The sequence below is a fragment of the Myripristis murdjan genome, chromosome 10 (genome assembly GCF_902150065.1).
Source record: "Myripristis murdjan chromosome 10, fMyrMur1.1, whole genome shotgun sequence".
Taxonomy (NCBI): Eukaryota; Metazoa; Chordata; class Actinopteri; order Holocentriformes; family Holocentridae; genus Myripristis; species Myripristis murdjan.
This window is the reverse complement of record NC_043989.1, coordinates 86747-112500: the sequence shown is the minus strand read 5'-3', so window position 1 is coordinate 112500 and position 25754 is coordinate 86747. Positions and strand designations below refer to the sequence as shown.

General features: G+C 41.3%; 1 protein-coding gene across 1 annotated transcript in view; it reads left to right on the top strand.

Annotated features, from left to right (window-relative positions):
• sycp2l (synaptonemal complex protein 2-like) overlaps positions 1 to 25754 on the top strand; it is a 42132-nt gene that overhangs the window by 1889 nt on the left and 14489 nt on the right. The window contains exons 3-22 of the mRNA XM_030062822.1: positions 525 to 638; positions 1226 to 1330; positions 2523 to 2547; positions 2674 to 2759; positions 3517 to 3605; positions 4694 to 4728; positions 4912 to 5054; positions 5496 to 5548; positions 5642 to 5687; positions 5771 to 5863; positions 6945 to 7017; positions 9540 to 9706; positions 10174 to 10240; positions 11205 to 11238; positions 11321 to 11339; positions 11668 to 11794; positions 12348 to 12397; positions 15655 to 15745; positions 16572 to 16645; positions 24596 to 24638. Of these exons, the coding sequence (XP_029918682.1) occupies positions 525 to 638; positions 1226 to 1330; positions 2523 to 2547; positions 2674 to 2759; positions 3517 to 3605; positions 4694 to 4728; positions 4912 to 5054; positions 5496 to 5548; positions 5642 to 5687; positions 5771 to 5863; positions 6945 to 7017; positions 9540 to 9706; positions 10174 to 10240; positions 11205 to 11238; positions 11321 to 11339; positions 11668 to 11794; positions 12348 to 12397; positions 15655 to 15745; positions 16572 to 16645; positions 24596 to 24638 (1534 nt within the window). The remainder of the gene's footprint in view (positions 1 to 524; positions 639 to 1225; positions 1331 to 2522; positions 2548 to 2673; positions 2760 to 3516; positions 3606 to 4693; positions 4729 to 4911; positions 5055 to 5495; positions 5549 to 5641; positions 5688 to 5770; positions 5864 to 6944; positions 7018 to 9539; positions 9707 to 10173; positions 10241 to 11204; positions 11239 to 11320; positions 11340 to 11667; positions 11795 to 12347; positions 12398 to 15654; positions 15746 to 16571; positions 16646 to 24595; positions 24639 to 25754) is intronic.

Here is a 25754-nt window from a genome sequence, read left to right as displayed (position 1 = left end):
AATCAGTGATGCCGATAACGAAGCTCTTGATTCAGTTCTTAGCTTCCAGTTTCCTTTAGCTTCCACATTTCAAGTTTTCACATTTTCCTCAGGAAATGCCGTTTGTAGGAGGCCTATCTATTGCGATTATGATACATACGTCTTTAACTACTTAAGCTTCAAATTTTAAATCACCCTTTATATTTTTCAAGCTAAAACAAGCACACCCAAATTTTCCTCAGAAATCTGAGTTTTTACTAGTTTTCCATCTGCTCTGTGTAAGTTCTCTGAAACATGAAACCTGCCCAGTCTTTACCAGTGAAATCAACAACCAGCAGAGACGCTCCAGCTCTTTAAAAACTACGTCATCCTGACGTGAAGGAAAGCAACAGGAAGTTAAACTGTAAATGTAATGAGGTGAAATGCAGCTTTAATGTTGTTCAGCTTATAAAAACTGATGAGTTGGGATTTCGTCTCCCACAATAATGATATTATTATTATTAATGGTAATTATAAGATAATTATTAATGATGATGTGATACCAGGAGTTGCACCGGGCCGGCTTCAGCGGCGTCGGCGTGCTGATGAAGGCGCTGGGAATCGTGTCGGAGCGAGACGACGACCTGCAGCTGCTGCTGACACACGGACTGGGAACCAAGGTGGGATCACTGATCGATCATTATCATTAATCAGTAACAAGTGGATTAGTGGTAAGTGAAACATACTGTTTTATTATTATCATAAATCTGAACGCTGATTGGTTTTTCAAAACCCTCCTGTCCTGGTTTTCCCTGGTAACTGCTGATGTAGCTTGCTGTGATTGGCTGAGCATTACACACTTTTGGGAAAAAATCCAAATCAAAAAATGTCACACACTGACCCCGCCCTACTGATGATGTCACATGCTGACCCCGCCCTACTGATGATGTCACACACTGACCCCACCCTGCTAATGATGTCACACACTGACTCCACCCTGCTAATGATGTCAGACACTGACTCCACCCTGCTAATGATGTCAGACATCAGACTGGCCGTTAAGAGGCTCTGGCTCTAATCCTAATCCTAATCCTAACCCTGTGGCAAAAATAAAAGCCGTCAGCTCTCCCTCTGATGACTTCAGTTTAAATCATGGAAATATTGTTAATTATCAATAATTTAGTGCCAATATGTTGATTTTTCAGAGTTACCAGATGACATCGTCTGTCAGGAGACAGATGATGTCATCAGGTCGGTGTCTCTGCAGGTGCTACTGTGGTTTGAAACGCTACGTGGCCTCCTGACCTCTGACCTCCACAGAGACTCCGCCCCCCTGCTGAGCCTGATGGAGCAGTTCTATGACTATTTCCTGGTGAGGGGCATCATGGGAAGGTTGCTGCTATTATTTGTGAATCTCATCGTTTTCCTGTTTTTAAACAGGTCACATCTGACCCATAATGCACCTGTGTTGTTGTTTTTTATACTTAAAGGCAGAATGAGCAGGATTTCCCTAAAAAACAAACCTAATCCTCTCCATCATCAGAAGTGTGCTTGGGTGTGTGTGTGTGTGTGTGTGTGTGTGTGTGTGTGTGTGTGTGTGTGTGTGTGTGTGTGTGCAGAGACCCCGCCCTCTGCCAGGATTTTCTTGTTTTGCTGAGCTCAGGACTCTTCTGGGCGTCGGCCTTTGGGCAGCGGGTGTGTCGCTCCCAGCCAATCACAGCGCAGCGCGGTGCCAGATCGACATCACCACGTCCAATAGGAAGCCACGGAAATCACAGCAGCAGAACCAGGTTTTTTTTTCCTAGGATGGCAATACTGTCCATTTCATTGCCATCGTATGGAAACTGGCTGGTGGCGGTTAGCTTAGCCAGGGAGGAGGAGCCAAGTTTGACTGCTGTGTTTAAAAGCAGCAACAACCAAACAGACTCACAGGTAGGCGGGGACTATTTGCATATTCATAGTTCTGCACACACTTATTTGGGAAACGGCACTTAGGAGTTTGATTGGCTGGACTCTTAACATTAGCATGAGCTAGCATAGTGGATCCTGTCCTGCTGCTCCTGTCATCAATGCTGAAATGAATTCTGGGATATGTTGGGTCGTGAAGAAAACCTGGTTGTATCAAATTCAGCCAAAAGGAGGCCACGTTTCCCGGCTGTGACTGACGGAGCATCAACACGAGACAGCTTCATCACGCCGCTGTGACGTTACCGCTCTTCACATGCAGCACCTGAACTGACACACAGCTCCTGCTCCACCTGAGCGCACCTGAACTGTCATCAGCAACACCTGAGCGCACCTGAACTGTCATCAGCAACACCTGAGCACACCTGCTGCTCTGCAGAAACTCCCTTAGAATCCCCTAAACACAGCAGATTCTACTCATTTCATTTCTGTGTTGTGATCCTAACCCTGTTTCCCTCTGTAGAACAGTTACTAACAGACCTGTCTGTCTGTCTGTCTGTCTGTCTGTCTGTCTGTCTGTCTGTCTGCCTGTCTGCCTGTCTATCTGTCTGCCTGCCTGTCTGTCTATCTGCCTGTCTGTCTGTCTGTCTGTCTGTCAGCTGCTGGCTCCAGCCTCTCTCCAAGGTTTGTATCTTAGTTTTTCTTATGGGTCATGTTTTTTTCACAGGGTTATTCAGGTTCTGTTCTAATTTCTGTAACTATAACTCTAACCTGTCTGTCTGTCTGTCTGTCTGTCTGTCTGTCTGTCAGCACCTGTCTCTCTGCTCTTGGTGTTATTGGTCCAGTTGGCTCGGTTGGTTCTGGAACCAGGAATCATATTTAGACTTAGACTGGAGGTAAGTAGGGAAAGTTTCCTATTGTATTGGATTGTACTGTACTGTATAGTATTGTACTGTATAGTATTGTGCTGTACTGTACTGTGTTGTACTGTACTGTATTGTACTGTATTGTATTGTACTGTACTGTACTGCATTGTACTGCATTGTACTGTATAGTACTGCATTGTACTGTACTGTGTTGTGTTGTGTTGTACTGTACTGTACTGCATTATACTGTATAGTATTGTGCTGTACTGTACTGTGTTGTGTTGTGTTGTACTGTACTGTACTGTACTGTATTGTACTGTACTGTACTGTATTGTACTGCATTGTACTGTACTGTACTGTACTGTGTTGTACTGCATTGTACTGTACTGTACTGTACTGTGTTGTACTGCATTGTACTGTACTGTACTGTACTGTACTGTACTGTGTTGTGTTGTGTTGTACTGTACTGTACTGTACTGTACTGTACTGTATTGTACTGCATTGTACTGTACTGTACTGTACTGTACTGTACTGTACTGTGTTGTGTTGTGTTGTGTTGTGTTGTGTTGTGTTGTGTTGTGTTGTGTTGTGTTGTGTTGTGTTGTGTTGTGTTGTACTGTACTGTACTGTACTGTACTGTACTGTACTGTGTTGTACTGCATTGTACTGTACTGTGTTGTGTTGTGTTGTGTTGTGTTGTGTTGTGTTGTGTTGTGTTGTGTTGTGTTGTCTGTATTCTGCTTTATTCGGTTCTGTTCTGTGTTCTGATGATGTGAATGTGTGTCAGGCCATCCGGACGTACAACAGCATCCTGGAGTCTCTGAGCAGAGAGCAGAGGAGACAAATTCAGACGGACACAAACCAGTGTAACATACTGTGAGACACACACACACACACACACACACACACACACACACACACACACACACACAATACAATGGTTTAATTCAGAGAACTAAAGGGCATATAAAGGAAAGACCATGATCCAATCAAACTGCAACACATCCCAGTCCCCCTCTGACCTCTTGGCCAATAGGAAACGTGGATGGGCTTGCTGGTTATTACATCATTAAATGAAAAGATGACCCCCTTCCCTCTCCAGTGTCTGAGGCTCAGGAACATGAACCACATGTCACATCCTGTTTTTGTTTTTGTTTTTAAAGAAGGTGACCATCTGTACTTCCATGATATTTCTGTCTGCATATTTACTAGCTGTGGTGGGACGAGGGTTAACAGCGGATGGGACGGGGGTTAATGCCGGTTAGGGTTAGGGTTAGGGCGTACGAATACAACAGGCTTTCCTGAAAGTGTTTTTCCAGTCAATTTAAATATCGTGTCAAATAAAAATAAAAAGCTTCTGTAGGAATATTCCTAATATTTTGATTTTAGAATTAAATGTGAACAAACATCAGGAGTCCAAAGGTTCAGCAGCAGCAAAACTCCTCTGCTGCCCCCTGCTGGACACTCAGCACCAACACCACTGGAACACTTCACCTGTCGGTCTTATGTTCTGCATGATCTTTATGTTCTGTAGGTTCTGTAGGTTCTACATGTTCTTTATGTTCTGTAGGTTCTGTAGGTTCTACATGTTCTGCATGTTCTGTAGGTTCTACATGTTCTGCATATTCTGTAGGTTCTACATGTTCTGCATGTTCTGTAGGTTCTACATGTTCTGCATGTTCTGTAGGTTCTGTAGGTTCTACATGTTCTGCATGTTCTGTAGGTTCTGTAGGTTCTACATGTTCTGTAGGTTCTGTAGGTTCTACATGTTCTGTAGGTTCTACATGTTCTGCATGTTCTGTAGGTTCTGTAGGTTCTACATGTTCTGTAGGTTCTGTAGGTTCTACATGTTCTGTAGGTTCTACATGTTCTACATGTTCTGTAGGTCCTGTTTTATCATTCTGCTTCAGTCTGAGAGTTTGAATGTTCTGCTTCTGTTCCCTGTTTTTTTTTTTTTTTTACAGAGATCAGATGGCTGCAGCTGTCCTGATTGTGGGAGGTGAGACAGCTGCCTGTCTGTCTGTCTGCCTAACTCCCTCATGTCTGTCTGCCTCTATCTGCCTGTCTGCCTGCCTTTCTAACTCCCTCCCTGCCTGTCTCCCTCATTCTGCCTGTATGCCTGCGTGTCTGTCTGCCTGTCTCTCTATCTGTCTCCCTCTCTATCTGCCTGTCTGTCTCTCAGACTACGAGCTGCAGGTTAGCCTATCAGAGGCCTTGTGTCGTCTGACACCCAGGAAGGACAGAGAGCAGAGAGCCAATCAGTGGTTTTGTAGCCGTGACATCAGCGGCGCCTTCTGCAACATCAGAGATGGAGACTTTGAGGTGGTGGGTGTTTACCTGTCTGTCTGCCTGCCTCCCGCCTGTCTGTTTGTCTGTCTTTCTGTCTCTCTGTCAGCTCAGGTCAGTTTTCGGTGATTTAACAGATTAATTATCTAACATTTATTCAAATTAACTGTAAGTGAGTAACTGTCACTACAACAAAGTGGACTGAGGTGTTTCCATGACAATAATAATTATTATTCCATAATAATAATCTGTTTAAGCCAATAAAACTCCAGTATACCATCTGGCTGTTGCTACGGTAACCAGTTTGTTTGCTAGCTAAGTACAAAGCAGAAGCTGAACCGCAGACCGTCCCTGTGAAATAAATCAATAACATGAAGTATTCATCAATAAATTGATGACCTTCAGTTTAACAGCACAACCACATTTTTCAGCTGTCTGTCTCTCTGCCTGTGTGCCTGTCTGTCTGTCTGTGATCACCAGGACTGTCGACGCTTCCTAAACTCGGTCAACTGTTACCGTGGAAACGAGAGGAGGTAAGAGGAGCTGAACTTCAGTCACATGACCGACCGGCTGGACATGAACTGACCTGACACCTGTCTGTCTGTCTCTGCCTGTCTGTCTCTCAGGGTTTACACGTTTCCTTGCCTCAGAGTGTTTCTGGGCTCCACGGAGGTACAGGATCTATTCAAAGCTTTATTTAAACACAGGAAGTTTGCAGCCAGGGAACTTCCTGTGACAAATGTTTGCGTGTGCAGCTGCTCCGCCCTCAGGATGACAAGCTGGACGAGTTCTGGATCGACTTCAACCTCGAATCCCAGCGAGTCAGTTTCTTCATCGACGAGCCGGAGGTACCTGAGCACTGCAGTATTGCAGAGTACTACTGCAATACTATTGCAGTATACACAGTACTACTGCAGTACACACAGTACTATTGCCATATCATGCTGTCCTACTGTAGTACATGGAGTGCTACTACAATACACGCAGGACTACTTTAGTACACACAGTATTACTGCAGTATACACTACCAAGTTTGGACACACCTTCTCATTCAGTGCGTTTTCTTTATTTTCATGACTATTTACATTGTAGATTCTAATTGAAGGCATCAAAACTATGAATGAACACATGTGGAGTTATGTACTTAACAAAAAAAAGGTGAAATAACTGAAAACATGTTTTATATTCTAGTTTCTTCAAAATAGCCACCCTTTGCTCTGATTACTGCTTTGCACACTCTTGGCATTCTCTCCATGAGCTTCAAGAGGTAGTCACCTGAAATGGTTTTCCAACAGTCTTGAAGGAGTTCCCAGAGGTGTTTAGCACTTGTTGGCCCCTTTGCCTTCACTCTGCGGTCCAGCTCACCCCAAACCATCTGGATTGGGTTCAGGTCCGGTGACTGTGGAGGCCAGGTCATCTGCCGCAGCACTCCATCACTCTCCTTCTTGGTCAAATAGCCCTTACACAGCCTGGAGGTGTGTTTGGGCTCATTGTCCTGTTGAAAAATAAATGATGGTCCAACTAAACCCAAACCGGATGGGATGGCATGTCGCTGCAGGATGCTGTGGTAGCCATGCTGGTTCAGTGTGCCTTCAATTTTGAATAAATCCCCAACAGTGTCACCAGCAAAACACCCCCACACCATCACACCTCCTCCTCCATGCTTCACAGTGGGAACCAGGCATGTGGAATCCATCCGTTCACCTTTTCTGCGTCTCACAAAGACACGGCGGTTGGAACCAAAGATCTCAAATTTGGACTCATCAGACCAAAGCACAGATTTCCACTGGTCTAATGTCCATTCCTTGTTTCTTGGCCCAAACAAATCTCTTCTGCTTGTTGCGTTTCCTTAGTAGTGGTTTCTTAGCAGCTATTTGACCATAAAGACCTGATTGAGTGTGTGTGTGTGTGTGTGTGTGTGTGTTGCAGGGTTACCTCTGGGGGGCCATCCACCTGCTGAAACAGGAAGTAAATCATTACAGCCTCCACTGTAAAAAAAACGGTCAGTAAGCAGAGTAAGAGGTCAAAGGTCAGCTCTAATTACAGATGAAAAGCTTGGTAACATTTAAAGGCCCCATGGCAGGAAAAATGCAGTTGTGGTTGTGTTTTGGTGATAGTGAAGCTCTCAGGCCACATAAAGACTGTCCCACGCATTAAACCTGTGATAAACAGAAAAATGCACACAGCCTGTTCTTTGAAACTCTCCCTTTAAGACGAGCGGACAGCACTTCCTCCTTTCTGTGATGTCACACATAAGGCGACTCCGCCCACTTAAACTAGCCGGCCCGCCTCCCAAGGTAACCAGCTAACAGGTAACCAGCTAACAGGTGAGCCACATGTGGCAGAAACGTTGCTGCTCCACAGACGAGGCCAGCAGACTCCCGTTTCTCTGCTCGCTCTTCCAAAAGAAACTCTCGGGACAGACCAGCGGCTCAGGGTCCCGCAGGAGTTTAGTCCACATCTGCTCGTCTGCTGGTCTCGTTTCAGCGGCGACTGTTTCACCGAGCCGCCGCGACACAAAGCCGCTTTCACAGAGAAACTGTTGGTGAAGGATCCTGCCGTCCCCACATCGTCTGGACCAGCGTCAACTCCGCAGCGGTACATGATTTTTTGTCTGTTTGATCAAGATGGGAACATTTTCAGTAGCTGTAAAGTTTTTCATTAGTACCGTTGATAACGTTATAGCCGTTAACTGGATTGCCGAATAGTGATTAAGACCGTCGTTACGTCAATGGAGTTTTCACATTATTGTTATTTTGATTAGCGTTGCTCCGTACTGTGACATTTGCTTGTTAACATTACAACATGTTAAACAAATATAACTTACCATTCTGAAACATTCTGTAATAAACAGATTTGAGGTGGTTCGGCGTCTCCTGCCGTCTGTGGTTCAGGATCGGAGTCGGGCTCAAACACGTACGGTCGTATAACATCTCGCTCGGCGGTAGCCATGACAGTCTGATAGATCTATATAAGATGATGATTCCTGTTTACCACTGAGCTCCACTGAGCAGCATAAGTTTCAGTTACTTGCTTGTGATTGGCCCGACCATATGTCACTCAGAAAACAGTCAGCCAATCAGTGGAGAGGGGCTGATTCTCTCTTCTGATTGGCTAAAGGAGCCGTGCTGCCAGAGCTCCAGGAGAAAGGCGAGAGAGAGGAGCTGTGAAACTATAGACAAGTTTACGCACCAAACCCCGGGGGGCGCCATTACCCAACAAAAATGCACTTCATGTCCACCGGAAGTGGTTTGCGCAGCGTACGCCGGTGTAAACAAACTTCCATGCTAACGCAGCTTCGTCTGGACATGTAGCTCGCTGCTCGTGAGGTTTCAATTTTAATAATTATGTCCTTACAGTGGGAACACGGTTCAACCACCTTGACTGTTTGTGTGAAAATAAAAGTTTATGTAAATGTAAAAATGTAATCTCATTTCATTATTGCACTGAACTACGATCATGAATGCTAGGCCTTATGTTCCTTAGTGTAACAGTTTCTTTTAACACAGTTCATCATTCATAGTAAGCTCATGCTGTACATTAATAACACTGGATGAATGAATTGCTTTGAGGAAACTAAACAAATGGCTTCAACAAGAAAGAGAACGTGTTTAATCCTAACAGGTATTAAACCGTAAAATACAGAAGCAGCCCACATAATTACATCACTATACAAATATTCATATATAATATTAAAAAATACAATGCACACAGTATTTGTTGTGTTTATCTGTATTTAATGAACAACATGGCTGGGTGCTGATAGACAGGGTCCTCACGAGGCTCTCTGATCAGTGGACTCTTCAGGTTAACTAGGCCAGCACACTACCGCACACGTCGTTCCTGAACCACTTTTTTTTTAAGTATCCGTCTGTAATTTCCTTTCGTCGGCAGGACAGAGCTAGCTAGCTAAAAACAAACCAGCACGCCAAAACGGAAATGGATTGCATCGATGGGAGGAGTTTAGGATGTAGAGCGGAAACGGCTCATAAAATTGTCTATATTTAGCAGACCACAGCTACTCAGAACCACAAATACATCTTACTGGGATATCAGCAGTTAAAATAAAATCCTGGAAAAGTGTACACCATGGGGCCTTTAATATTTCAGTATATTAATTAGAAGTAATTAGTCATAGTTTATATGTAAACAACTTATTAATTTTCAAAAGACAAATCTCAAAGATTTCAGATTTCCTTCAGTAGTGTGAAAACAGTTTATCTATCTTTTTTAAGATAGATTAGATCGTTTTTTTTTAGTTAGATATGCATATTAATTTGACAGTAAATTAAATGCCATATTAGATCCAAAGTGCGTATTGATGTCATGCTGAATGTTTCCATGATGAGCCATTTATTATTTCTACTTTCTGATTAATTTTGTCATGGCTCGTCAGGCCTGAGCACAAACATCAGGACAAATTCATGGAGTTCCTGATCAGCCGACACAGGAAACGTTTCTGTTAGCTCATGCTAGCGTTAGCTTAGACGCCATCAAAGACTCACTCTCGGTTTGTGTTTCCAGAATCCAGTGAAGACGAGACAATCCTGACCATCCATCTGATCAATCCCATCATGCACCACAACAGTGCAGCTCAGACGGTTGAAATGTGGTTCAGTTGTGAGCATCACAGTCAGCTGGAGGAAGCTGCTGGCCACGTCCTGAAGTCCAGACTGACGCTTCAGAACCGGGTGCTGCTGCTGTGTGTGTGTGTGTGTGTGTGTGTGTGTGTGTGTGTCATCTGCTTGTTTTTGTAAGAGTTTTCTGACACCTAGAACAGTGTCCACCCCATAATGCATTGCAGCAGCACAATCCCTGCCCAAGCCTCTGTAAGCTCTTTCACAAACAGAAATTTTTAGGCCAGAAAAATGGAGATGAGTGACTTTTTATTGTCATACAGAGACTGACCAATTCAAAACCTGGTTTGGACTTTTTGAAGTATAACCAAAGTGATGATAAATCATCTTGAATCTTGAAGATGTGCAATAAAAGTAAATGCTGATCAAGAAAATCTACAATCAGCGATCTGAGATTACTGCAAAAGAAAAGGAAAACAACAAAAACATGACATGGATGCATGAAAAAATGATTGTGTGTAGCTTTATCATGTTTTAGTTTGGATGAAAACTCTGACTGACATCATCTTGTTCCTGTCCAGCTGAGTGCAGCAACAGAGGAACAGGCCTGGTTGCCAGGGAAACCAGTCGCCATAGAAACCTCTGCAGGTAGGTTGATGCTCCAACAGAGAACTTCTTCATTAAACGTGTGTGTGTGTGTGTGTGTGTGTGTGTGTGTTATAGTCAGTTCCATTTAAAACATGATTGTGCTAGTTCAGTCTTTACTTTTTTGTTGCCAAAATGACCCAAAACACGACCAGTGACCGCGACAATCACAACAAACCCGGCTGGTGCCATCAGAGGACCACACTACGTCACTGAAGAAAAAGGATTTGCCGTTTCACTTATCTAGCAATAGCGACTAGATTTTTAGATCAGAGATCCTTGGTTCACAGCATTTGGTCATGTAGCTTAGGAAGGGTAGATGGTGAGGGTTTGTGATGCGAGGTCGACATATGATGAAGCTTAAATGACCTAAAAGGAGCGTAACTGTCGTTTGTGATTTTTCTCAGCTGATGAGAAGGATTGAGCGATTTCACAGGTTCTCTGAAGTTTTTCATCAGAGGCAGATGCTTTCATCTCAGAACAGTTGAGACTGATGCCTAAAACCTGTAGTTTTGTCACAGGGCCGACTGTTCATCTGAGAGTGCTGAAGTGACTAAACAGAAGTTTTAGTCTTAGAGGAACTGGAGCCGCCGTTTGTTTGTCTGTTAGCAGAAAACTGCTGATGGAAGCCTTACATTATTCAACAAGATCCAGCAAAGTGCTTCTGACACAAAGTGAAATATACATAAACTCCTCCTAGAAGCTGGTATCCCACCTGATGCCGAGCGTTTGGGTAGAGGTGAGCGTGCTGGGTTTTGATTGGATGAAGACGGAAATTAGTGGACGGAGCTTCGAGAGAGCGGGAAACTGAGCTGTGACTTACAGCCACGAGCAGCGAGACATGAACCCAAACCCTGATCCACAGTCACTCACCTGTCTGTCTCTCACCTCTCTGTCTGTCTGTCTTACCTGATTGTCTAACCTGTCTGTCTCTCGCACCTGTTCCTCTAACCTGTCTGTCTCTCAGATGTCCAAACTGTCTCCAGTCCAGAGATCCTGATGTGAGTAAACCTTTCATCTTTTATTTTGAAAATCTCTTCCTGCTGTTTAAAACCCTGATTTGTTGTTTTTTGTTTGTTTCAGGTTTGAGAAGAATCCTGAGGTTTGTTTTCTCATTCCACTGAAATGTATCAGCCTGGGCTTTTTATCATCTTCACTCATTAGAAGCATCTGTCATTTTGAATCCATTTTTATTTTGTTCAGTAAAATAGAAAAAAGGAGGACATGAAACCACTGAAGCCACACTTTTATTTTTGTGTACGAGATAGAAGCCTCCAGAGTTTGTTCTACTTCCTGTGGGGTCATCTTATCTCTGTGAAGCTCTTTTAACTTTGCTCTGAAAAGTGCTACATAAATAAAGTGTTTTGTTGTTGTCATTTGTTATTTGTTGTTGTTATTACCTCATGTTTTTTTCCTTCATTGTGCAACAGACACCGGAGAGGACCCCTCATGTTGTGGGGGGGCGGGGCCCTGTCCAGGCCGCCTCCCCCTTTGCAGTCAAATCGAGCAGGAGATGCTACATCAGCAAGAAGCCCAAAGCCCAGAGCCACCTGAGGAGTGAGTCTTTCCCCCAGAGGTCAGAGGTCACAGGTCTGGTTAGAGGTCAGGTCAGAGGTCAGGTCGGAGGTCGGGCTGAGAGCCACCTCGGACGTCCCGGTGTGATGCACAGGGATGAAGACCATGTGGACTCTTTGCTTGAGCTCGCAGTTTTGTTCTCGTGGTGTCCAAGTAGCTCACCTGTTCCAGGTGTGCCACAGCATCTGAATCTGACCTCAGGCCCTGTCTCTCTCTCCCCTACCTTTCCTGTCTCACTGTTGTCACTGTCAAATAAAGCAGAGATGACTAAAATAATGTCTTTAAAATAAAAAAGCAAAACAGTTTTGATCTCAGCCATAGGAGAATCTTTCCGTTGTTCCTCTTTTGTTCTGTAAGTTATTTATTATTGTTTTTATTTTTATTATTATTATTATTATTATTATTACTATTACTATTATTATCATCATTATCATCATCATGTATTCAGCAGTACTTATGTCTGAATAAAATCCAGCTAATATTCAAAAACAGTGTTATCCTGACCTTTGGCCCCTGTCTGTGCCTGCTTTTCCAGTTCTGCCTCTATCATCCCCTAGCAGTGGAGAGGACTGTCCTATTACCAAGGTAACTAGCCTGTAACCAAGGCAACTACCCTGTAACCAAGGTAACCAGTGTGATGGTAACTCCCAGGCAAACGGCTGAGAGGACCTTGGCTCTCTCTCCACTCTGTATTTCATATTTTATGCGGAAACATCCTGAAGGTGTTTGGCTCTCTTATTGATCAGTTTGATCAGATTCAACCCAGCTGTACCCTTACCAAAAAGAAGTAAACTTCTACTTTACCTTTCCAAGTATACTTAAGTGGAGTTTGAGTATACTTTATCAAGTGTACTTTCCTTACCAAGTATACTTGTATTTATGTACTAGTAGTGTACTTACATATGTACTAATTAGTATACTTACAAAGTATACTTATACTAAAAGTACCCTGATTTGGCCCATTTTTGAGTATACTCGGGTAAACTTCAAGGTTACTTTACTTATATATAAGTATACTTAAATTATACTATTTCCTGTACTTGAGTTGTACTATTCTTTAGTTAAAGTAAACCATTCATATACTTATTAGTGTACTTCAAGTACACTATTGCTTTACTTACATTGCACTTTTATAAACTTAAAAGTGCACTACTCTTTTACCTTCAATGTACTTGAAATACACTTATACTTGATGCATACTACAACCATACTTGAATTTGTTGACCCGGCCGGGGATTGAACCCCTGACCTCCCAGTCTCAGGGCGGACGCTCTACCACTAGTCTACTGAGTTGGCACAGTCTTCTTTGAATCAAATAGCTGAGTGGAGAGGTATCTCATGTGAATAAACACCTCTTGGAAAAAAAATGCACTTTAATGAACGAAGAACTGAAAAATGCGAGGTACTGAATGAAAGTGTTACAGGGTTTGGGCGCCAACCCTGTGAGAGCAAATGTGACAAATAGGCATGGCATTCAAAACTTGTGTCAATCTTTGGGTAACCGCTTTACTGTTGACTGCTTTTGGTCATATCGATGTTTTTTGATTGATGGAGTGCTACCACAGTGAAAGGTATGAAAGCCAAAAAAAAAGATCTAACAATGCAGCACGCTTGAATGATGGCACATTTTGCCTGCTTGGCGACCTTGTGGTTTTTAAAAGCAGCTGTGAACATCAAAGCCCTGCAACTTGTGAGTGTGAGAAAAATTGTTGTATTTTAGTTGAGATACTGAAAACAAACAGAAGGCCAGTGTGTAAAGACCCACAAGTTGGGGTAGAGAGTAATCCCTTACCAAAAAGGAGTATACTAAGTATACTTTCTGTGAACTAATACTTAGGTAAGTATACTTTTCAGATTACTTTGAATGTACTATCAGGAATATACTTAACAAAAGTATACTTAGTTTATACTGACGAGTACACAGGCAAAGTTTAAGTATAATCCAAGTATAACATACTTGATATACTTTAAGTATATTATCCAATAGTAGTTAAAACTTAGTACAAGTATATAAAAATGTTGTACCTGCTTGCAACATGGAGTGTTATTTTACTGTATTAGCTGGCTTGTTGTATAGCTATTTTACACATTGGCTGCTTTGCCATAACACATACACTGTGAGTGAACCTGTAATGTACTGCTTATACTTGACTACATTTACACTTAAATACTACTATATTTACATATATACTGTTTATAGGTTCAAGGTTGCCAGTACACAATGCTCAAATCAGAATTCAACTCATACTTAAAGTACCATCCATCTTTCTTTATAAAACACATTTAAAAACAACAACACTGTGCCAAAGTGCTTTACAATTAAAAAAAAAAAGAAAAAGAAAAGAAAATACACACTGCATATGAATCATCATATATATGATGATTCATGGTGTTATATGGTGTTATGGCAAAGCAGCCATAACAAGTATCAAGTATGTTATACTTGGAGTATACTTAAACTTTGTCTGTGTACTTGTCAGTATAAACTAAGTATACTTTTGTTAAGTATATTCCTGATAGTACATTCAAAGTAATCTGAAAAGTATACTTACCTAAGTATTAGTTCACAGAAAGTATAGTATATAGTACTTAGTTCATAAAAAGTATACTTATAAGTATACTTGAGTATACTCCTTTTTGGTAAGGGTAACCATGGTTACAGACACATCAAGACCATCTCCTCTCAATCACATATCTTCCATTAAAGCACAGATGGTGCATTCAGGAGTCCACTGGCCCTTTTCACCCACCAAGAAGAACCTGGAACCCTTCAGAAGCCATGAAGTTCAGGTTCTTTTGTTTCCTTTTCCACTGGATGAAGAACAAACCATGAAAAGCAGAAAGTTTCCAAGATAAAATTTTAGCCTTTTTTTTTTTTTTTTTGTCTGTTTGGCTATGCGCTTTCCTAAATTCTGAGAAAATTTTAAATTCACTTTTCCATTTCTGAGTCGCATCCAGTAAACCTTCAGTTAAAAGCTGAGTCAAACAGCCAATCAGATTAAGGTGCAGACACCTGCCCTGCATTCCAAATCACATACCTATACTTTTTACTTTTAGTATGTACTGCAGCTGCCCTTACGAAGTATGCAGTGTAGTATGCAGTATGCATACTATTGGGACACACTACATACGTCCTCCCTGACCTCCGACCCTCTCGCTCACTTCCTCCGCCGTCTGTAGCGCTACATTTGAATGTTGTTGTCAAAATGACGGTGCTGGGTTAGGGTTAGATGACACACCAAATCCTACCTGTATATAACCGTCACCTTCAGACCAGGTGGGGCTCCACAGACGGGCTGCCGGGAAATAGAAGCCTCTTGTCTCCTGGCAATTTGGGTTAGGTTTGGGTAGGGTTAGAGTTATGGGTTAGGGTTAGGGTTAGGGTTGGGGTTATGGGTTAGGGTTCTCCAGCTGGCTCACAGCAGCTCTGTGGCCGGGCTGCCTAGCTAGTTACCCCTGCAAGATTCAGTTTATGGAGCTTCTAAACTCTGAAAACATTGGATCAAAGGGTTAGGGTTAAGGCCTGGTGTCTTGTCTTCTCTAATGTTAAGCACTTCCTTAAAGTTAACAGACTTTTCCTTAAAGTTAAAGACTTTTCTTTGATATTAACAAACTTTAAAGTTAGCATAGACATGTCTTTAATTTTAACACACTTTGTTTAAAGATGGAGACTTTTCTTTAGTGCTGACGGACTTTTCCTCTCCACTAAAGTCCGGGAAAGTTGGTATAACAGTTTGTATTCAGTAAAAGGTCTGAGCAGCAGGTTTCGTAGTTTGCAGATGTTGACTGCAGGAGCCAGTCAGAGCTTATGATGTTTTTGTGTCTTCATGTTTGTATGTCAGACTCCAGGCAGAAGCACAGCAGAGTTTCTGTTTGACCAGATCAGATCTTCCACCCCTGAACCCAGATCAGATCCTGCAGACATGGATTCAGGTCAGACAAACTGTTTCTAAGTCATCAGGTAAAAATTAAGCCTTGCTTCTCTCAGTAAAATATTGTTTATTATGTAGAATCAGAAATGTGAAACAGGCAGATTGCTCTGTTGAAAAACAAACAAACAAACCAAAAAAGCAGACATCCAGTTTTATGCATGTCTGTGACGTGAGCAGGTGGGCGGTCCTCTGAATGAACTGACCTGCAAAGCCCTCTGGGTAAACATTCGCTGCAACTAACAGACTCCGTTTCACAGTCCAATCAGAGGCTGCACAGTGTCTGAATGACTCAGGGGCGCAACAGCTGTCGTCATGGCAACAGTTCATGGAACATAACTGCAAAACTGATTATTAGCGCCATTAATGAGTTAGCATGTTGGCTAGCTAGCTTAATTAGCTCGCTGGATGTGGATGTTTAGGGGGTTAATTGATCGGACTGATCAGTTTGCTGCAGCGACTGATCCTTGGTCTCTTAACTGCATTTGAATTTAATATTTGAATTACTTAGAATGGAGGAATGAAATGCCATAAAAGATCAACCGAATTCAGATTAATTTTCACAAAATCTGATTGCCAATAAAACTTCATCATTATCATCACCATTGTCATCAACTTGTTTTTATGTGGCCATTTTTTTTCCTTTGCTAATTATCACATTTATTATCAAATTAAAAGTCCATCCACTTCAAATGAACATTTAGTTCAACTTTTAGTATCAGTTGGGGAATTTTGTTCTGCATTTGCTGTATCAAGAATTTGTTTTTATCCTGTAAGGCAAAGTGCAAATAAGAAAGGCTGATGGAAATTATTTTTTCTCTCTCTGTCAGGTGTACAGGTGGCGCTAGAGAGCTCACAGGAACAGGAAGGGGAAATTGAACAGGAAGTTGAATGTGGAGAGCCGGTAATTTCCCTTTTCTATAAAAAAAAAAAAAAAAAGTCATACACAAACTTTTACAACAAAACAAAAAACAACAAACTTAAGTTTATTTCTTGAAGTAGAGACTGACTAGTTAGTTCAGTTAGTTAGCAAACCTCCAGTTGACTAGTTAAACTGACTGGCAATTTGCCATTTTACATGAACTTTGTAAGAAAAACATCTGCAGTTTGTTCACAGAAATAAGTTAAATTGTATGATTTTAATTTTATTAACTAACATTTAATATGCCACTGTGCGAAAACACAAAATTAACTGTGATCATGGGGATCAGGGTTAGGGTTAGGGTTAGGGCTGAGGCGTATTGGCTCAAATCGACAGGAAGCGTGTAAGACTGGATTTTTCCCAGTTTGGATTTCCAGTAGCAAATCCAATTTTAAGTTGGTCCAGGAAGATTGACTTGGGATCTCTTGATCTATCACACACACCTGTTACCTAGAATAAACACTTGTAAATCTAGTTACCATGGTCACCACACAGTAAAGATGGCATCAGCAGGTTAACAAGTTTCTGCCATTTTATAAATACAGGCAAACAATGCGCACAACAACATGATTATACAACCTCATGAAAACCTGAAAAAGCCAATTAAAAAGAAAAAGACAAAAGAAAATAAATGACATCAGATGGAGAGCGTACTGTGCTGGGTAATCTTGTCATGGTTTGTAGCAATTTTTTTTTCCAAAAGAAATCAGCTTTCAGTGTATTTTTAAAGAAACTTAAATTCAAATGAGTTCTTCACTGAGTTTTAAGTATAAATGTTTTAACTAACAGAATAACCATTCATTCATTTTATTTATTTAAAACCTTGGAAATCTCATTGAGGGAGAACCCTCGTTTTTAACAGTGCGGAGGTCTATACAGAACATAGAATAGCAATAACAGAAGAAAATGTAGTTAAAAACAAGGACAAATTATCAATGCTCACAAGTAGATAAATAAATAAAATATAGAAAATAAAAGTTTTATAAATATGTAAGAACAGATGCTGATCCCTCCGGGATGCAGAAGGCAGCGGCGTCTAACTGCCTCCACTGATGAATCTCATCCCTGTAATCCCTGTAATCTAACCCTAACCCTAATCCAGTTGAGAGGGGAACACTGCTTCAATAATATGTTTTCTTATAAATAACGTAAAGGACAATTTATTTCTAAAATAAAAGTCAGTTTCACTCTCAGCGTTGATAACAACATATCAGTGTGAGGTTTAAAGGTGACATTTTCATTGATCAGAATGCCTGGATATTTATAATGATCCACTCTCTCTATTAGGATGTTATCAGCAGAACCCAACCCCCAACCCTAACCCAAGGGTGTCATAATCAGTGTATCTTGCATTTGAAAAAAAGCAGCGATTTTGACTTTTCACAGTTTAAGACCAATTTCCAAATATGGACGTGCTTTTAAAGTAGGTTAGTTTCAGATTCAGATTGCTTTATTTATCCCCAAAAGGCAATTCAGTTTCTACATTCCCGACTTTACATAAACAAAACAAGCAAACAACACATTCTCCTACACACAGGAACAGAGGAGGCAATAAATGACCAGCGGGGAGACGAAAGTACAAACCCAGCTTAAGGAATACAAAGAAAGAAAGAAACAGCTGTTTAAAGTGCAAAATGCTTAAGAGAGTTCATAAAAAATACAAGACCGACTAAAAGAAATAGAAACAGATGTATAAAGTGCTTGAGTATATTGCACAATAATGTTGCTCTGGATAGAGTAAAGTGCCAGGGAATATTGCATGCAGAATATAAACTTATAGAGAGCCCTAAAGGGTTAGTACAAAAAACTGTGCCAGGCACCAAAAGAACCAAAAGAGATCTAGTCTGCATTCAGCAACTTAATGACAGAGGGAATGAATGAGCTGGAGTACCTGTTTGTCTTTCTGGGTGGGGACAAGTAACGCCGCCCTGACGTCATAAGTATAAATTCTTTTGATAGAGCATGCTCGCTGTTGATGATGCTTTTTGCTCTCTGGAGGACCTGATGCTCCCAGAGAGAGTTTAGATCAGTCAGCTGCACTCCAATATTTTTTGAAAAGACTTTGACAACACTGCCAAGACATTTTTTGTCTTTCACCGACAAACCACCAAACCAGCACACAAAAGAAAAAGTTAACAGGCTCTCAATGTATGACAGGGGTACAGTACACAAGACAGATTTCGACACATTAAAGGAGTTCAACGTCTGCAATAAGTGGGTTCTTTGCTGACCCTTTTTAACAATTGCCTCTGAGTTTAAATCAAATCTGAGACAGTGTGACAATGTTACCTGATTGAGTAAGGTCATGTGTTGGCTGGTATTCGGGGTCAGGCAGTGATACTCCAGGTACCAGCCTCTCCTCTGGAACACTGATGTCTTAGAACTGTTTACAGTGAGCTGGATGGTGTGAGCACCACAGGGCAGCTTCCCAATGAGAGAGACTCTGTGTGAGTCTGTGTGTGTGTGTGTGTGTGTGTGTGTGTGTGTGTGTGTGTGTGTGTGTTTTATACAGCACAAATATACATGTACGTTTTTCCTGACTTTGTCATATTTCCCAGGAAAATCCTCCTTCCACAAATGTGAATGGGAGGTTATTTGTCGCTATCATCTCCATGATGGCCTTATTCAGCTCCTTACTTCTTGGGTCTTTAGGATCCCATGCTCCCATCTTCTTCTTGTCCATTAGTTCAGGGACAGTGGCATGTGTTTTCTTTGGTTCCTCCTCCTCCTTTTTCAAGGCCTCAGCATGGGCTTGTGGATGGATGTGTTTGAGGTGGGTCCACAAGTTAGAAGTATTTTTTTACTTTTGCCATTGACGACCCCATGCTTATTGTTTTGTCACAGATGTTGCATTGTGCCTTGGCATGGCCAAGCTCTGTGAAATACTCCCAGACAGGGGTTCTCATTTTCTCATTTTCTCATTTTCTCTTTAATTTATGGACAGAAAGGTGAATATTATGGGATTCAAAATACTGGAATAGCAAAGCAGCACGCACTAATATGACAGTGACATAACCAGCACCCAGCCACCCACCAATGGTTGGCCTAAGGCTTTATAGAAGTTTGTCTTATTTTCATTGAGTGTCAATCTAGCTATTCTGAGTTGTCACAAATACAGCAATTTTGTAGTTGTCTGATTAATACTCTGATTACTGAATCCGATTATTATTACTATTGAAATCAATGAATGGAATGTTCAGTAATCTGTTTTGAAGTCTGCATCTAACTGCTTAGATAGATCTTAGATAGGCAGGACCAACCAGGGTAGGCTGAGTTCTTGATTGGCTCACAAGGGCTGTTTACAATTTAGCTGCACTGTGATTGGACTAAACCACCAAGCATGTTAGAAATCGACTATGTTTAGTTGTACTAACAGTACCTCCGTGTTTAACTGAATTCTTATCAAAATACTGTCTCATAGAATCATGTAGAAAATGTTTGATCAAACAAATTGAACTTATGTTCAACTTTTGGTCTGCAGAAGGCCAAATCAGTAGACAACCGTAGCAGGCCAAGAGTAGGAACTTTTTGTAGTTCAGGTTCCCTGACCATAAATAGCGGACAGACCGTATGTTGAATGATGATGAATAAAGCTTAGTAAAGAGCTGACCTTTGTCTCCTTTATGCATAAAAGCACAGTAGGGGAGAGTGGGGTAAGTAGTGCCATTTTTTACTTAAAGTGCCTTTAAAGCAAGGGGATTACAGTAATGCCTCCAACTAAAATATGCACATATAGTTTAGGATGTTGTGCATCCCTGGGAACAATCACTTTGGATCTTATATAAACTGTTTGAGAAATATAGCTTTCAAAAAAAAAAGTGGTTTTGTGGCACAACTTGCCCCCGGTGTGGGGTAAATTGTGCCATTAGAGAGAATATACTGGGGAAAATTGTGCCATTGATAATTGAAGTAAAACAGATCATTTTAATCGCACAAATGATAATGCTATATAAAAGCAAAACAAATTCAATACAAAATGATTTATTTAACATTTATTTATTATTTTAACAAGCTCACAGGCCACTTTTCTATAACGAGGCCTAGCGCCACATGAACACATACCCAGAACAAAATAAAACTTCCAAAATGAGCACCTGCAAATCATCTTCATCTGAATCTGAACAGTTTTAGTGATCAAAGGTAAGAAGACAATGTACAATAACAATAAAATACAATAAAGTAATATATAGTATATAATCATAAGTTGTGCCACTGGCACAACTTACCCCAAGGCCCTTTGGCACAAATTACCCCAAGCCCACCATTTTGAAAAAAATGCCTCCCCCAGGTGTTTTGAGCTAACATCATGCTGACTGTATAGACTCATGGTGTAGCTTACTGAAGTACTAAAACCTGTGTGAACTGTTTTCAAAGTTTTCTATAATTGTTCAAACACAGCAATCAAAAAACCTTTATCATGGAAATTTTACTTTGGAGGGCAAAAAAATGTTTTTTGAACTTAAATGTGCTTACCTCTCAAGCCATGTGTCTCCCTTCTTTATAAGATGAGTGTAATGGATGCCTCATCAAAAATATGTGGTCACATGACCAACTTCTTTTATGGTTTTCTAGATAACAGGGGTGGAACTACTTGCCCCTTGGCACAAATTACCCCACTCTCCCCTACATAAATAACATTAGTAGCCTACATGGTACATGGTGCTGAATCCCTTTATGCATAAGAGCATAGTACGAGACAGAGTTGAGGTTACACGTGGACATCCAGGACTGGCAGCGTTTATGCTGGCAAAGGTTAGCTCCCTAGCTAACATGTTCTAATGCAACTAGCTAGCATTTCAAGCATCTCCAATTCAATCTGACGATGCTGTTGTCCATTTCATTATGTTCTCGCAACGGTTAGGTTAGCTTATGTTAACATTGTAAACACTGGCTTTGCCCCTACACTCCAGAGCAGGTTAGGGTTAGTTCACATCAACTTCAATGTTAATGTAACGTTAGAGTCAGAACGGACAAGCAGTGATGTTAACCTAACCCGAGTCAAAACATTTATTATTCCAATAACGTAAAACATTATTATTGTAGGATTAATCGCTTGAATAGACTATCACAAATAAATGGGGAAATGATAAGAATAAATTATTCACCACCCTGAGAGTGATGATTAGTTTATTACGGCAACTTGGCCGGAGGAGAGATGTAACAATGACCGATTGAACTATGTTTCTGGTGATCAGGCAGAAAAATTGTTTGTATCGGGAATATTACACCTTTAGAAATGATAGCCTAGGCATGGAAATAATCATAAACACAACAAGGGCAGTTAGATCTTTTCCGATTAGGGATCAAGAATTCCACTCACAAAACCACTCAACAATGAACGTGAATTTAACACACTTTATTACTACAACTACTGATTATAAACAACTAACTATGGTAGAATGAAATATATATGAATATATGATTAAGGCAAACAAAATACAAACAGCCAAAAAACGATGAGGCATGTAATGGATGGGCAAAGAGGGTTGAAAAACATGGAATGGATAACAAACAAACGGTAACTGAAAAGTGGCACCGAAACAGATATTGCAACTACGTAAAATGAATCAATGTACCTCAGAGAGTGAGCCCTGATTATTTCTACCGTCAATTTGGGAATGCGGGGTGTAAACCAATGAAGTTAAAATACTGCACCAGAGCCTAGACAAATAGAGGGTTAGGTTACTTTCTTGAGCCTGGAAGCAAATCTTGCCGGAGTTTTGAAGTTTGCGGGGTTGACGACGGAGGGCCAGCTGGTTGCAGCAGAAGACCGGAGAGGATAGCAGTGTGCGGAGCTGGAGCTAAGGCTCGAGATGGAACAGACGCTCGCTGGAACGGAGTCGCACAGGAGAAGCTCTGCGGGTGCGTGGGTCTTGGAAGCTCTCCCTGCGGAGGCTTTGCGATGAGACGCTCTGATGGTGTAAGCTCTCGGTGAGGAGTTCTGATGGTCTAAGCCAGGGGTGTCAAACTGGTGCCATGGAGGGCGGAGAGGCTGCAGGTTTTCATTCCAACCGAGAACTCCACCAGGTGATTTCACTGATTGGTCCCTCCTCTCTGCTTGGAGGTGGGGTGATCAGTGAAATCACCTGGTGGAGTTTTGGGTTGGAATGAAAACCTGCAGCCTCTCCGCCCTCCATGGCACCAGTTTGACACCTCTGGTCTAAGCTCTCACGTTGTAAGCTCTCCCTGCGGAGGCTTTGGAGTGAGAAGCTCGGATGGAGTAAGCTCTCGGTGAGAAGCTCTGATGGTATAAGCTCTAATTCTCTCTCAGGTACACAGAGGTTTTAACCCCTGCAGTCCCTCCTCAGGCGGGAAAGTTTGGCCAATCAGGCGACTAACTGTATCATCAACTTTAGGAGGGATGCCCCTCGTCTCAACTTGCTGACCAGTCAGGGCCGCCTGAGGGGGGGTTTCACAGACAGGGAATTAATGGCCCTAGGATGGAAGTATTCCTCTAACAGGTTTTCATATCATTCAACCTGTAAGAGGAATTTTGGAGATTACCTAAAACTTGACTTCATCTCACCCTGAGTAGCGTAATGATACCAAACATGACGTACGCAATCACAACACAGTCGCATCCACATCTACCAATTCATTCAAGCAGATGTAACTTAGGCTTCTCCAACAAGCCTGACCCTTGCTACTGATTTGCTGACCCTTTGGTTACTCATATAGCTGCACAGTCCATTGACAAGGATAAAGTTCACCTTTTTAGGATGCAACAAAGCTCCTGAAGGATTCAGGATGTCCATTGTGGGTGTGAGTGTGAGTGTGTGTGTGTAGGTGTAGGTGGGGGTTTTAGGTCTCGTATTCCTTCCTGCCAGACCGTTCCTGTGCCTTTTTGACCTCTTATACCTATAAATTAAGGGTTGGTTAATCCAAGGAAATGTTAAGGCCTTTGATGGTGCCAGAGCGTGACGTTGGGATCCTTCGGTCCTCTCGGTGGTATGGGTCAATGTTTATTCAGTATTTTTCCAGGTGGCCCCAGGGTGACAAATAGGACACATTTACGACTCTCAGGCAGGCAGAGATGGCTGTTCAGGCTGGATCAGCCTCCGGTCAAACAGCAGATATTCCCTTTGTTGGTGGGGGCTCCAAACCTAGAAAACCTGAATCCTACACAATTGTACAGTGAGGAGGTAAAATTGTTTATATAAATAGTAAATAAGGCTGCAACCTACCAGAGAAATGATTCTGAAACCACCAGCAGCTACCAGTGTCAAAACCAGAGTGGTCAACTGTGTCAAAGGCCTTTGTTTAATCAATAAAGAGAGCAGCACAGTATTTTTTCCCCAAAGCTGAGATTGCATTATCAATAACTAAAGATGTGGCAGAGCTATGCTTAGGCCTAAAGCCAGACTGAAATAGAGTTAGTAAGGAATTAAGTGGTTAAAAATGATTACAACTCTTTGTTTACTAGAGACTCCAATATTTTTGCAAGACAAGATCGTTTTGAAATTGAACAGTAATTAAGTTTGTAAGTAAGTTTGATTTGCTACCACCTTTATGATTAGGAAGAACATAGGCAGTCTTCAATGTGTTGGGATGATACCAGACATAACACTAAGGTTGAACATGTGGGTTATATATTCAGAAATGAACTATGTTGAACAAGATGACCTGGTCTTCCTCTTCCTCACTACAGAATTCATGTTAAATATATGAACGTTTTTTTCAGCAGCAATAATTTTGTAGAATATCTGTCAACTTAAAGATTCAACAGCAGGAATCAACTGTTGGTTTGTGAATTGTTCTGAGAAATTGTTTCCAAGGTATAAAAATTATAATGTAACCCAAACCCTTTATTAAAATAATCTTTGCAAAAGGTCCAGACTGTATGCCAGAAAGAAGTGAGGCCTCTGCTCTGTGAGATGAGTTTATAAATTATATTATTTATCTTTGTGTAATGTTGTTGTTTCTGTTTTGCAGGCAGTCTTCAGCGTTGGGAGGAAGAGAGCAGCTCCAAACACAGGTTTGACTTTTTCTGTCATGTTTGTTCTTTCCTTTATTTCTTGTTCTTTGACGTCTGAGATGTTCTTAACGAGATGGAAGAGAATGATGAACTAATTTAGTATCTTGGCTCAGTAGAACTCAGTTGCGTATGGTTTTGTATGGTCCAGAGTAATATCGGCTGGGCCTTTTTAATTACAGAAGTTAAAACTGTTTGCCCTCCTTTGTTTTCAGCTGGTCGTGTCACTAAAAGATAAATTGTGCAGACAAGTGACTCCCAAATTTCTGGCTTGCAGAATATTAATGAATTCTGAAAATGTGAAGAGGAAAAAAATGCTTTCCAGTATTTAGAACATCTAATGCTTTTTCTTCTGTTATTGAGGCACCCGCATAAACAGTCAAGATGGAAATGATTTGGAATGATTTACTATCCCCATAAATGTGCATTTGACCTGCGATTTCTTGAGCTGTTATAAATCCACCTGCAGTTTATTATCAGTTACCTGCAAGTAGCCACACAACCTGCTGGGGGCAGATGCATAAACGATGCATATGCACTATAACATACAGTACAGGCCAAAAGTTTGGACACATCTTCTCATTCAATGCGTTTTCTTTATTTTCATGACTATTTACATTGTAGATTCTCACTGAAGGAATCAAAACTATGAATGAACACATGTGGAGTTATGTACAAAAAAAGGTGAAATAACTGAAAACATGTTTTATATTCTAGTTTCTTCAAAATAGCCACCCTTTGCTCTGATTACTGCTTTGCACACTCTTGGCATTCTCTCCATGAGCTTCAAGAGGTAGTCACCTGAAATGGTTTTCACTTCACAGGTGTGCCTTATCAGGGTTAATTAGTGGAATTTCTTGCTTTATCAATGGGGTTGGGACCATCAGTTGTGTTGTGCAGAAGCCTTGTAAATGCCATTGTTCCTGATGAATGACATGTTTTACTCCAGCAAGGACACTCGCTCATTCTGGAATGTGAAAGCAATTACCTCTGATGTTTCTATGTGGACATGACATTTTTAATGTCCATATGATCACCATCATATGGCAATATGACTGAATGACTGACTTGGTTAAAATTAAAATTGCAAACAAATTTCATACGACAGTGTACCACAAA